The sequence below is a fragment of the Nothobranchius furzeri genome, chromosome 4, assembly GCF_043380555.1.
Source record: "Nothobranchius furzeri strain GRZ-AD chromosome 4, NfurGRZ-RIMD1, whole genome shotgun sequence".
NCBI lineage: Eukaryota > Metazoa > Chordata > Actinopteri > Cyprinodontiformes > Nothobranchiidae > Nothobranchius > Nothobranchius furzeri.
In genome coordinates this window covers 16,492,639-16,505,101 of record NC_091744.1, presented here as the reverse complement: position 1 = coordinate 16,505,101, position 12,463 = coordinate 16,492,639, and the positions used below count along the sequence as shown (strand labels likewise).

Below are 12,463 nucleotides of genomic sequence, written 5' to 3'. Positions count from 1 at the left end.
ACAGAATCCGTATCAGCAGATCAGAAACCATGATCGGCTCTAAAAACCAGAACTGGTGCAGCCATCCACAACATTATTCTCACACAACCAACTGGCCAAGCTGGTGTGAGAAACCAAAAGTGATGAGAGCACATTTGTGTCTGCGGTCAGATGAGAAACGAGATTCATCTAAACCGACATCTTTCTCAAAACCACAACCGCAGCTAGCCTTGTATTAATCAGACACTACGAGAACCCATCACTCACAACCAAGTTTTCTAATCTTCATGGTGTCTGATTTATGTAACTGACCCGTTCTCTGATTGGTGTTTTAACCTGCTAAAGTCTGCTGGTCGTAGGTTTTGATTTTTTTTAGAGACCTGCATGAGAAGGGTTACATCTACAAGGAAAAAATACCAATGACTTCACTTTTGGATTTGCATAACTTCACTTTTGGATTTGCATATAGAGTTTTCAGTTAACGGTTGGAGGAATGTCTTCCAAAGAAGTCTTCAAGCAACTCAAAGAAGTCCAGACGCTTTTCTTTCAAAGCTCATTAGACTACAATGACCTGGATGACTGAGAACCTTCACAGACACGTTGGAGGAATGTGCACAAACTTGCATCAGGCCCAGGGCAAAGTCACTACAAACTGATGTCCTAATCACTGCTGATGATTTTAAGTGTTTCTGGTTCTTTCTTCAGAGGCTGCATGAGTTTACTCCCAGAGTATCCCCGAATACTTCAACGACAGTGGTGGAGGAGTTAAGTGCCCATCTCATAACTGGAGGGTTGCAGGTTCAAGTCCCGCTCAGTCTGTCACAGTCGTCATGTCTTTTGGCTTGCCAGCTTATGGGGGTCGGAGGGATCGGTGGCGCCTGTTTTTGGCAGCCTTGCCTCTCAGAGTACCTCAGGGCAGCTCATCATCACCAACCAATGTGTGAATGTGTGTGTGAATGACAGATGTGTTGTGAAGCACCTTGGGGGGTTGTAAAACGCTAGAGTGCTAAATGTAAGTACAGATAAAACAAGTTTCTCCCATAACGCTAAGAATTCTGCGATGATATTTAGGATTGGTGTGCTTTTAGGTCCAAATCTAATTTCATTTAAATGTATTTGAACTGGAACAATGATGAAACATTACATTCCAATCAAAACCACTGCTTTGCATGAAGAGCTTCTAGCCAGCAGCTCACTACTTAAACATTTAAAAAAGCTAAAACTTCAAAAACTAACTGTGCATAGGGATGTATCAAGCGGTGATTGGCTAATCTGACAAATCTTTTTTTTTTTTGCACCACTGCTTAATTCAATTAATATCTGTCATCACTCATCTTGGAAAGATGGTCATTTAATGAAACTCTCAGAAAGTCATGACTGAACATACATCATCAAATACGTAGCCTAATCTCAGACAATATGATCTTTTACACAAGGAATGCTTTCATTCTACATGACATACGTCATCATTCAAGGTCTACCTCCAGCTTTATTTGAAAAATGTGGGGTTTTTGTGTAACACCTAAAGTCTCCCAGCTCTTATTTCAAACTCTGTTCAGACATCTGGATCATGCTTAAGCAGGACACAAGAAGGAAGAAACCATTTCTTTTTCAATCCGTTTGCTGTAGGCAAATCAAAGAAACTCTTAACTCCAGTCCAGGAAGAAAAAAATAATTAGTAACTTCTGAATACCTGTAGAACGGGCATCAGCAACACACCCACGATGTAGGAAATATCCATTTGTCAAGACACTGATCCCTTCATGTAAACAAAAGCCAAATGTCTAAAATTCCTCAGAACCAAACCGGTTTGAGTACTTCCCCATCAGCCTTCTTCCTCTTAACCTCTTTGAACTTTACAGCTTAGCGAAAAGTTTCTATTCATGCCTCTCTTTTGCTTGATCAAGCAAAGATGGAAAAAGACATGATATTGATTTTAGGCCATATATCGCCCAGCAGAGGTGTGGACTCGAGTCACATGACTTGGACTTGAGTCAGAATTGAGTCATTAATTTCACTACTTGAGACTTGACTTGAAATGATGCTCAAAGATTTTGACTTGACTTGAACTTGAAGGGCAAAGACTTGGGACTTGACTCTGACTTGAACCCATTTAAAACATCTATTATTTCAAAATCGTGCCGGGTTAAATTATTTCACGCATTCCGTATCAACAAGTGAAGTCCGTCTCTGTGTGCGAGAGCCACGAAGAGCCAATCAAATTAATCGGATTTGAAAACAATAACAAAATTTTTTTTTAAAGAGGCCAGGCTAACCGTCCATTCAGCTATGCAGCACGCAGCCAACAAGGACTATCGGTATGCTCCCAAAGGTGATCGCATTTGGGTATACAAACTACGTAGTAGTAGAAAAACAACACACAGCAATGTGTAGAACAAGCAAAAAGAAAATCACGGACGCCGATGGAACAACATCCAACTTTATTCATCATTTAAAGTTGCATAAAGAGCAGTAGGTGCTACTTTTTTGCTACAATGTCATGGCTAACTGAAGCTAACTTCATTTTAGGATTTGACTGTGGCCGTATGTGACTCTAGAGCCACATTCAGCTAAGGAGCTGCCAGAATTGGTTTCTCAGCGTGTGTTGCTGAGTGCAGAAAACCTGTTGAACACGGCCACAGGAATGGGCAGAAAGCCAGAGAGAGGAATAGGTTCATAGACCGATACAGGATAGCTAGCTGCCCTAGCCATGCTAAGCTAGCCTAACGATACCTTACCACGCCCAGAAAACCAGTGTAATGCCCAACATGTTCCGAAAACATAAAGAACATCAGAGGAAAATAAGTGTTCTAACGTGCTTGTGTGATAGAATAACTCAGAGTGGCTTCCAACAAAGAAAATCGATCAATTCAAGCTAGCGGGAGCACTGAATAGTTTACACAACATATAGTGATTAACAGGTAGTGACGCGTTACGCCTAACCAACGCAGTGACGTTATCTCCACTCTGACGCTTGAATGGTATCCAAAAGCTTTCGCCACTTTCTATCAGTAGCTTACAACAAATACAGCCCAGTATGTCGCAGGACAATGGCATCAAAAATAGAGAACCTTGCTGCAGAGAAACATTTAAGGCTAAAAACTCAGTTGAGCCAGGTAGACCATGTTTCAGTCACTTAGGACATTTGGTCTGACCGAAAGATGCAGGGCTTTCTTGGTGTCACTGTGCACTGGATCCAATTGGAGATGGAGAGGATACAGCTAAACTCAAAACTGTTGCACTTTGACTGCTTCAAAGGCTCACACAAAGGCGAAATAATGTGTGAGAACTTCGAAACTATATGTGATGAATACAAAATCAAGGACAAAATAGACTATGTCATTGCTGATAATGCTGCCAACATGCGGAAAGCATTCACCGTATGCTTCCCCACCGGGCAAGCTGAGGAACGTGATGAGGACGGGGATCATCTTGACGACCCAGAGCTCTGGCATGACTTAACCATTGAAGATCAGGAAACAGTGGCTGCTTCAATGGCAAAAACACAGCGCTTGCAATGTTTTGCGCACACACTGCAGCTGGTGGTGAGAGATGGCTTGACATGGACCAAAGTGGCAACTCCCTCTCTTTCAAAGTTATCTAAGCTCAGCTCACTACTGCACACAAGCACAACATTCAAAGATGTGTTTGAAGCTGACTTTGGTGAAGAGAAAGGCATCCCTGCTGCAGTAATAACAAGATGGAATTCAACACTGAGACAAGTGAAGGCAGTCCTCCAATGTGAACATCCCAAACTCTGTGCTGTTCTTGAAATGGCAATGGGCACAAGGAGTTAATATTCACAACAAGAGAGTGGAACCTGTTGAAGGAGATGGTAGACATCCTGAAGCCTTTTGGAGAAGCAACCGATTTGACACAAGGTGAAAAAATAGTCACAATCAGTGCTGTTGTTCCATCTGTGCTGTCCCTCAATCAACACCTTAAGAAACTGAAGCCCCAAGTCCGTTTCCCGAATGGCCTGGTCAGGAGTCTCCAGGCATCTTTGAACAGAAGATTTCTTGTAATCTATCAGTGTGCGGATGGCTAGAGCAGAAGATGGGATCACTGCCCCCTTTTCAGATCCAGTGTACCTCAAAGCGGCTGCTTTGGATCCAGCATTTTCCCTTTTCTGGGTGGAGCACCATGTGTTTTTTTTTTGTTTTTGTCAGATCTGATCATGCAAGATGCTGTGGATTCTGAAAAGCTGGAGCCACCAGTGACACTTGGTGAAGAAAATCAAGAGAATGGTGAAGATGGGGGACTCTTTTCCATTTACAGCAAGCGGCAGAAGAAGGATGTGGGGACTAGTCCAGCAAGTCAGCTAAGTCACTACCTGATGGACAGAATGCCCTCTTGTTCTGGAACATGAACATGCAGACTCTTCCTTCCCTGTTTCATGTGGTCACCAGAGTTTTGGCGATGCCTGCATGTAGTGCAGCAGTGGAGCGAGTTTTCAGCTATGGTGGCTAGGGCTGCTCAATTAATCGAATTTTAATCACGATTACGATCTGAGTTTTGAACGATTATAAAAAACAAAACAAGCCGATTATTTGCTCCTCCCGCTTGCGCTGCCCTGAGTTGCAAATGAAGCACTCCTCCCACAGTGTTGCCAACTTAGTGACTTTGACGCTATTTCTAGCAGCTTCTCAGACCCCCTTCTTGACTTTTTAGCTTAAAAGTACCTGGCGAACACCTCAGAAACATCTCTGGTAACCCTTAGCTACTTTCTTGATAACTGTCGTCGACATTTCCTGCAGGTTAGCTAAACACTCCGCCTGCGCTCCGGACCATTCTTCAGGACATTAGGAAAGGGAATGATGTAGTGATGTGTCAGTCGCTAAAGAAACGGCTCTCGGAGCCGGCTCCTTGTTGGAGTAACCAGAGTGAGTGACACACACCACACCTGCGGACTCCTGAGCCACTAAAAACAGCTAAATGTGCGCGTGCGGCACGCTTAACACACGTGCAGCTTGCCCCTGATTGCTGTGAGACCGGGTTGGGGGGTGGGGGGTGCAGCTGTGGTTGGGACAGTTATTACATTAACTGATGGACTTGTAAATACATAGTTTATAAATAAGGTAGAAATAAGTTCCTCACGCTGATAACTAATAACTTATCTCTCTGAGGACACGGTGCTAGTGCACTCTCCTACAGCACCTTGACACGAGTCAATAAATGTTATGCAAAATTTTGTGAACATCAATTTATTTGCATTTATTTGTTATAAATGCCACTGTATAATTCTTGCTGTCAGTATTTGCAAGATATTGGTATTTGGGTCTGTACTGGTTAGACTTACATGAGTTAAACCAAGGTCTATAGCCCTTGGGTCATAGACTATGAGCTATAAGTATATTGGTCTTTATACTGGGAATCAGGAGTTCTTTTAGTGATCATCTTGTTTCTTATTTATTTTTGTCCTGATTGTGCCCTGAGCAATTTTATGACTGAATGAAAACAAATAAAATCAACATAAATTGAAAAATCGTCCTAAATAATCGTGATCTCAATTTCAGTCACCATAATCTTATTATTTTTGCCATAATTGAGCAGCCCTAATGGTGGCATTATTCTACGGCCTCATCGGGCACAGATGACTGATAAACGTTTAGCCAATTTGGTCTTTTTGCAAATGCAATGCAGAATATTAAATGACTAAAACAAACTTAAACTGCACGTTCCTGTTTACTGTTCAGTCAATACATTTTATTTACTTTCTGTTAGCCATTCACACACAGATGTGTACAAACATTTTTTACAGAGAGAGAAACTGAAATTTACTGAAAATGTTATGTGCAGATGATGTGACAGGAATTTTGGTTTTGGTTTGAAAATTGTAAGTTCATCATTGCTCACTGATTGCTTATTGTGAAATTAAGGTTTAAAGGAAGACTCTTCATTGTAGCCAAGTTTAATAAAAACTACAACAGAGTTGAGTTCAAAACTACTTATTGTAAAATTTCTAAGTTCAGTTGCATTTGTTTTATCAGGTTTTGAAATAAATACAGCTTTTAAAGAGAATACACTGAATATGACTTACATTGAACATAAAAATGCAACATCTTAAAAAAATGACTTGAAGAGACTTGAAATTCTTAGTTTCTGACTTGGACTTGACTTGAAGCTCATCTGTCTTCACTTGGACTTGCCTAGCCTGGCAAGCCAGACTAAATAAATGTTTAAATAAATGTATTATTTAGTCTGGCCATGCTCCATTGATGGCTCTCGGTTGTGGGGCGGGTTCTACCGTTGTCTTTCAAATGATCTCCGCATTCCACTGGACAATGAATGTGACATCCTCTTTTTTCACTCTGTTGCATCATCCCACCCACCAGGCATATAGAGTGCCCTGATTGGCCCACAAAACGGATAAAGCTCTGTGATTTGTTCACTAAGCAGATAGAGCACTATGATTGGCCCACCATTATGGACCAATCACAGCTCTTTATGTGTTTGAAACCCCTCTAGAGAGTCGTGATTGGCCAGCCAGAGGCCTGGTAGGAGCTGCGGTGGTTCCAATGGAGCATGCCTAGACCAAACTTTGCAAAGCAAGAATTTGGTCTAGTTCACTAGGCTAGGACTTGCCTGTAATTTACTTGAGACTTGACTCGGACTTGAGGACAAAGACGTGAGACTTGTACAACAATGACTTGGTCACACCTCTGTCGCCCAGCCCTACTGCCACCCTACACATGTCTTTTCAATGTTTTTATTATCAAATTTATTGACATGGGAAAAAATGATAATCGATTAGAGTCAAAAATTTAGATCACAAAACATTTTTGACTCATCGCCCAGGTAGGGCCGTGCAATCCGACAATATAATACCATACCAGTTTATTTGTATAGCACATTTAGACACAGCTTGAGAGCTGACCAAAGTGCTTCCCATAAAATACATTGCAGACAATGAAGTAAAAACTGATAAATAAACAAAAGGATCACAAGATAAAATAAAAATACAGATATATTCATGAGGGATGAGAATCAGCTCCTCTAAATCTGATCTTGAGTCGGAAAAGGAAGACCTTCTCCAGGTCAAGGACGAGGTCCTGCCCCAAGTGGAGGAGTTTAAGTATCTCGGAGTCTTGTCTACAAGTGAGGGAAAGATGGAGCGTGAGATCGACAGGCGGATTGGTGCTGCGTCTGCAGTACTGCGGGCGTTGTACCGGTCTGTCATGGTGAAGTGAGAGCTGAGCCAGAAAGCAAAGCTCTTGATTTACCGGTCGATCTACGTTCCTACACTAACCTATGGTCACGAGCTGTGGCGATCGAAAAAATGAGATCAGTGCAGCGGAAATCCACATTTCATATTTTCAGATTAACTTTAGTTGGATTCACATGAAGAAGGACATAACCATTTTCACACAAAGCTTTTCTTTCTCTCACACTTAGAAGCAAAAAAAAGGGAAATTTGAAACTGGCCTGCAGTCCTATGATCCAAGATCCCTTTTCAGCATTCTGGTTAACTCCTACGATTCTCTCCCAGGGTCATAAATTGCACCAATTTGACTGGGTTTTCCTTCTTTACCAATCGGAGAAGCAGGACCATATTAGAAACTGGTCTTTTTTACATCCACCCGACACGACTGACCCTTACCCAAGATAAGGATGGCTGTAAACCTTCTCTGAGGTTTTATTCTGGAAGCTCCAGAATTGAGTCCTTATAAAACCTTGTATTTCTGTTCATCTACAATCAAAGAAGGTGTTTTCTGTAGTTTACCATTAAAAAATTGAGGTGTTCAAAGTAAATGTTTAAACTCTTATCAGTTACAAACCTAAATGCTTCTTTGTGATCCTCTTCCATGTTAAACATCTGCCTTTTTTTTCTACAGTTAAAATTCATGCTAACGGTAAAACTGTCCAGTTTTAAGACATGAATTTAGTTCTTTCCTGTTTAAAGTAATACTTTTGATGCCTCATCTGGATAAGTTTGGTAAATTGTGATATGAACCACATGAGGTGGTGCTCACTCCTCACCCCTGCCACATGGACCCGAGGGATAAACCATCAACCCTGCTCAATGGTCAACTTTCCTTGTAGGGTCACACCCATTAGGACAGTGGGAGGGTTATACCAATATAAAAAATTCAAATTTCACACTTTGGATCAGTATAAAACTCTGTATTCATAATTATTTTAACAACAATTTTTGCAAAATACCAAAATGCACACTGACTGTTTGAAATTGTGTCTCTCAATATTAATACAGTAAATACTGTATAATGTGCAGTATTATTTGTAAACATGACAGGAAATGACATCATACAATGAAAACATTAAAAGGTGTTTCTCTAATAATGCAGAGGTAAACTAAAAGGTAAGAATTATTTTTTGGTGTATGTTTTAGAGTTTGTCTGCACTAATTTACCAAGGCACCCTGAATGTTATTTCCTACAAAAATACCTCTATAACACCGGGCACGGACAATACAGATCATCACATTTAATGTTTTTCCTCCCACCCATGGACATATTCTCCATTTTAGACAAATTATTCAACTGTTACCAGGAGCTTGTTCAAACAGCGGCCGGCTCCGGACTCTGATTGGTTCTTTTTTACTTACTTACTTACTTACTTTTTTCACCTTGTCCTACCTTTTCCATTTGCTGATAGACTCTTTTTTTTTTTTGGTTCCTCGCATCTTTACCGTTTTCTGGTTGGATTTTCGTTACTGTCAGTTTTTGTTTGAGATTTTTGTCATTAATAAAAGATGACAAAAATCTCAATCAATTTTTGCTTTTTTAGAAGATATTTTCTTAAGTTTTTGTTTCATTTTCATTAGGGATGCTCCGATCCAATCACATGATCAGAATTTGGCCCTGACCAAGTGATTAGGTCCAGGAGAAAGTGATTGGATTTAACATTTTAAAACAACAAATATGAGCTGTTATCAAGCAGGCTAACGCAGAGCTAATGTGTCTCAGGAGAGCGAAAAGTCTTCAGCTTGGTGGTATTTTAAACCGGACAGCGAAGGCAGAGCAACAGCTACCTGTAATGTGTGCATACTGGGCAATCAGCGACATAGCTCTGCGATTCCTCGCTTTGAAAACAGACTTTCACTTTCGGCTTTTCCCTTCGGGCGTCAACAAAGCAAATCACCTGTCTGCATTAATTCCCAGTTTGCCACTAACGGTCCCAGTTCACAGTGAACTTGGACAAAAACCCAAAGTCAGCTGACAGAAAAAGATACGTTAATAAACAAAGAGAAATAGCCAACAAACTACAAAACGTCTCGGTTGTTTCCTGCAGCACCCGAGCTGTGCGGTAGCTACAGGTGTTATGCTGGGAAAAGTTAACGTGCCGGCCGAGGCTCCGTATGCCCGCCTCGTCACGAGAACACGCATTGCTTGCAGCTGCACATTGACGAAGTAAACAACATGAAATAAGAGCAATGCTGCTGCTTTTAAATGTGTTCACAATCACAACATAAACACATTTTTTAATCTGTGTTTTTCGAGCAAGTGAAAATTAAACTTAAAAGACAACTTGGATGCGTTTTCTTCTCATGTTAATGCTTTCCTGAAAAGTATCGGATCGGGACTCGGTATCGGCAGATATTCTAAATCAAATTACTCTGAATCTGACCGGGAGCAAAAAACGTGATTGGAACATCTCTAGTTTTCACCCACAAAAATGTATTTGGCACAAAAAAATATAAGATACCTGAAACATTTCATCAACGAGATTACCACTGGTGGTGTGTCTAGGCTTATGGCGTGTTAAACCAGATTTTCTCAGGACGAACCTTGTCTCTGTGGCTGTTAAAACATGACTAATTTACATAGGAAAGCAGGTCAGAGATGGCACAGGCTTTCTGGTTTGCTACTTTGGACACCCCAAGCTGCCTTTATTCAACAACAACAAGGTAAATGTGGTTAGGACACCTTTAATGTTTGCTGCCTTATACTCCGATATCAGTGGAAAAATTCTAATAATCCAAGTGAAAAAACAGCCAGTGCAACAAATAAGATAGCAGCTTTCTCTGCTAACTGATGTGCAAACAAAACAGAATACTTTGCTGACACGTCCAAACATCTGTGTGCTTTATCCTGGTGTTACTCCAGAGTATTTCCACCCTGCTGTCTATGAGTGAATGGCAGAGACAGGACAATGTCCACACCAGGTTTTTGTGATATTGTGTAAAACTGTTTTTCGTCAAAGCTTCCTTTGAAGCGGCACGTGTTCAGTTTGTTATGCAAGAGACTTTCTACATACATCAGCCTGTTTTCAGTTATCTGGTGGAAACTAACCAGGAAAACTGATCTGACAGCAGAGCTATCGGTGTAAGACCTCAGTCGGGCCACAGTGTCAGTGAATCCTGTGTGTCATCAGCTCAGGGTACGCACACCCTCACATCACACTCGCTCCCTTTAGTTCAGAGGGTCATGCGCTTGTGCAGACATAATTTTCCTTCTCCCCCAAGTGAATATGCTATACCGCCACCAGAGCTGCTGGCAAACTTTCTCTTGTGTTTAACTATAAAATCACCCTTGTTTTCTGCAACTCCTACAAGCTGGTGAGGCAAATTTAGAAACTGTGGCAGTCTTCTTCCTCCTGAACCTCGCAGCTGGTCACATGACTAGAGCTACCGAGTTCAGGTGTCTGAAATGAACCAGTGAAGAAGGGGAAGTAACACTGGGAGCAGAACAACATTTGCTGCAACACAGTGAAGATCTTCAGCTGATAAGTGAGGTTACTCTGTTTAGCATGGGGCCGTTTTCGAAACCATTTTGTGCAGAGGTCCGTGTCTAGACACCTACCCACCCACCACCATCATAATGATGCCTTCCTGCCCACCCACAGACACACATCACCACCCACCCACAAGCAAACCCACCATTTTGCAGCTCCAATCAATCATGTCAGAAAAATGAGGAGAAATCTAACTTTCCGGTGCATCTCTCTCCCATCTCTCCTCGGTCAGAACCAGACATCTCAGCTTACAGCGCTCTGCAGACTCTTCTACTCTTACATCTCCCTCCGTCTCCTTAGCCGGCACCTCTTCGAAGTGTTCTCGCTCTCTTTTATCACTGCTGGCAAGCACCTGCTTTGAGTTTAACACCTGCCTGCCAGCACAAATATGTCATCAACGAAGGAGCCAACAGGTCACTTTAACAGTGTGTACCAACTGCAGCCCTGAGCATAACACACACACACACACACACACACACACACACACTCCTTCAGACAGTGAGCAGCCGTCCCACACACCCACAGCCATATGCAGTGGAGCTATTTGTGAATGAGGCTGTGCTTACCTTGGCACTGGAATCCCTGCTTTCCAAAGCCCCTGTGGACAGAATACATGGATGTGAATTAGAGGAATTCACCCACAAAGAAGGGTTTCACACACACACACACACACACACACACACACACACACACACACACACACACACACACACACACAGATGCAGCGCAGCTGGGCCCCTAGTCTCCAGCAGCATTCCTTCACCAGGCAGCCCCTCTAGTGTTCAGAGGTGCCGGTCAGGGCCGATCGATGCAGTAAATACCGAGCGGCAGCTATGGCTCTGCGGCTGCCGCCGGCGCATCACCCCCGCCAGGCCCGCGGTGCTGTCGCATCGCGTTGGACCGCGTAGAATGGCGCATCGCGGCGTTTCTGATGACAGTGACAGGGAAGTCATCGGTGTGGTGTGCTGACAGGCCGATCAGACGAGCCGCCGCAGCTGCAGCAGCAAGTGATTCACCTGTGTCCTTACCGCTATCTGTCACACACACGCACGCGTACACTCACTCACCAGATGAAGTCCGTGCAGTGGCTGCAGAAGGTTGGCTGCTTGAAGAAGCGCGCAATGAACTTGTGATTCTTCACCTCGTGCACATTCTTCTGACGGAGGGCTCCCTGACGGGCGAAGCCTCGCGCACCCTCCTGTACCTCTCCGTCGCTGTTGGTGTCAGCCATCTTAATGAGGAAGCGACGGTCCGAGAGGTACGAGGGGTGAGGGGACCGGAGACAGAGAGGGAGGCACGACGGAGGCGGCGAGGCGAAACGAGTGCAGGTACCTCCTCCTCCTCCTCCTTCTCCTCCTCTCCACCCCGCTGCTGTCCGCCTCTGTGTCGCTCGTGCTGCCGGTGCTTTTGACGGTGTGCGTCCAGCTCGCGCTACGCTGCTGCTGTTTCTTCCGGCGGGTCCCCGCTTGCTGCTTCCCTGTTCTCAACAAAGTGTTGCATCTCTCTCTCAACAAAGTGTTGCATCTCTCTCTCTCTCTCTCTCTCTCTCTCTCTCTCTCTCTCTCTCTCTCTCTCTCTCTCTCTCTCTCTCTCTCTCTCTCTCTCTCTCTCAGACGCACAAAACACGCACTGCCAACCGACTGTATGAACCACATTTACGTTCATCTGCGGTGCGCACTGGTTTAGGGGACGCTCATGAAGATCCAGTTGCCCTAGTTCCTAAAAATCCTCTTCACTGTAATGGTTGCTAGAACACATTCTTTTAATGTTAAAGATGCAGTACCTGAGC

At 43.2% G+C, this 12,463-nt stretch overlaps 1 protein-coding gene across 2 annotated transcripts in view; it reads right to left on the bottom strand.

Annotated features, from left to right (window-relative positions):
- Positions 1-11,905, bottom strand: part of LOC107388621 (protein kinase C beta type) — a 66,809-nt gene extending 54,904 nt beyond the window's left edge. For both annotated transcript variants that reach the window (XM_070550134.1, XM_070550133.1), the window contains exons 1-2: positions 11,742-11,905; positions 11,241-11,272 (exon numbers count right to left, since the gene is read on the bottom strand). In XM_070550134.1, coding sequence (XP_070406235.1) covers positions 11,241-11,272; positions 11,742-11,905 — 196 coding nt within the window. The remainder of the gene's footprint in view (positions 1-11,240; positions 11,273-11,741) is intronic.
- Positions 11,906-12,463: the final 558 nt, after the last annotated feature.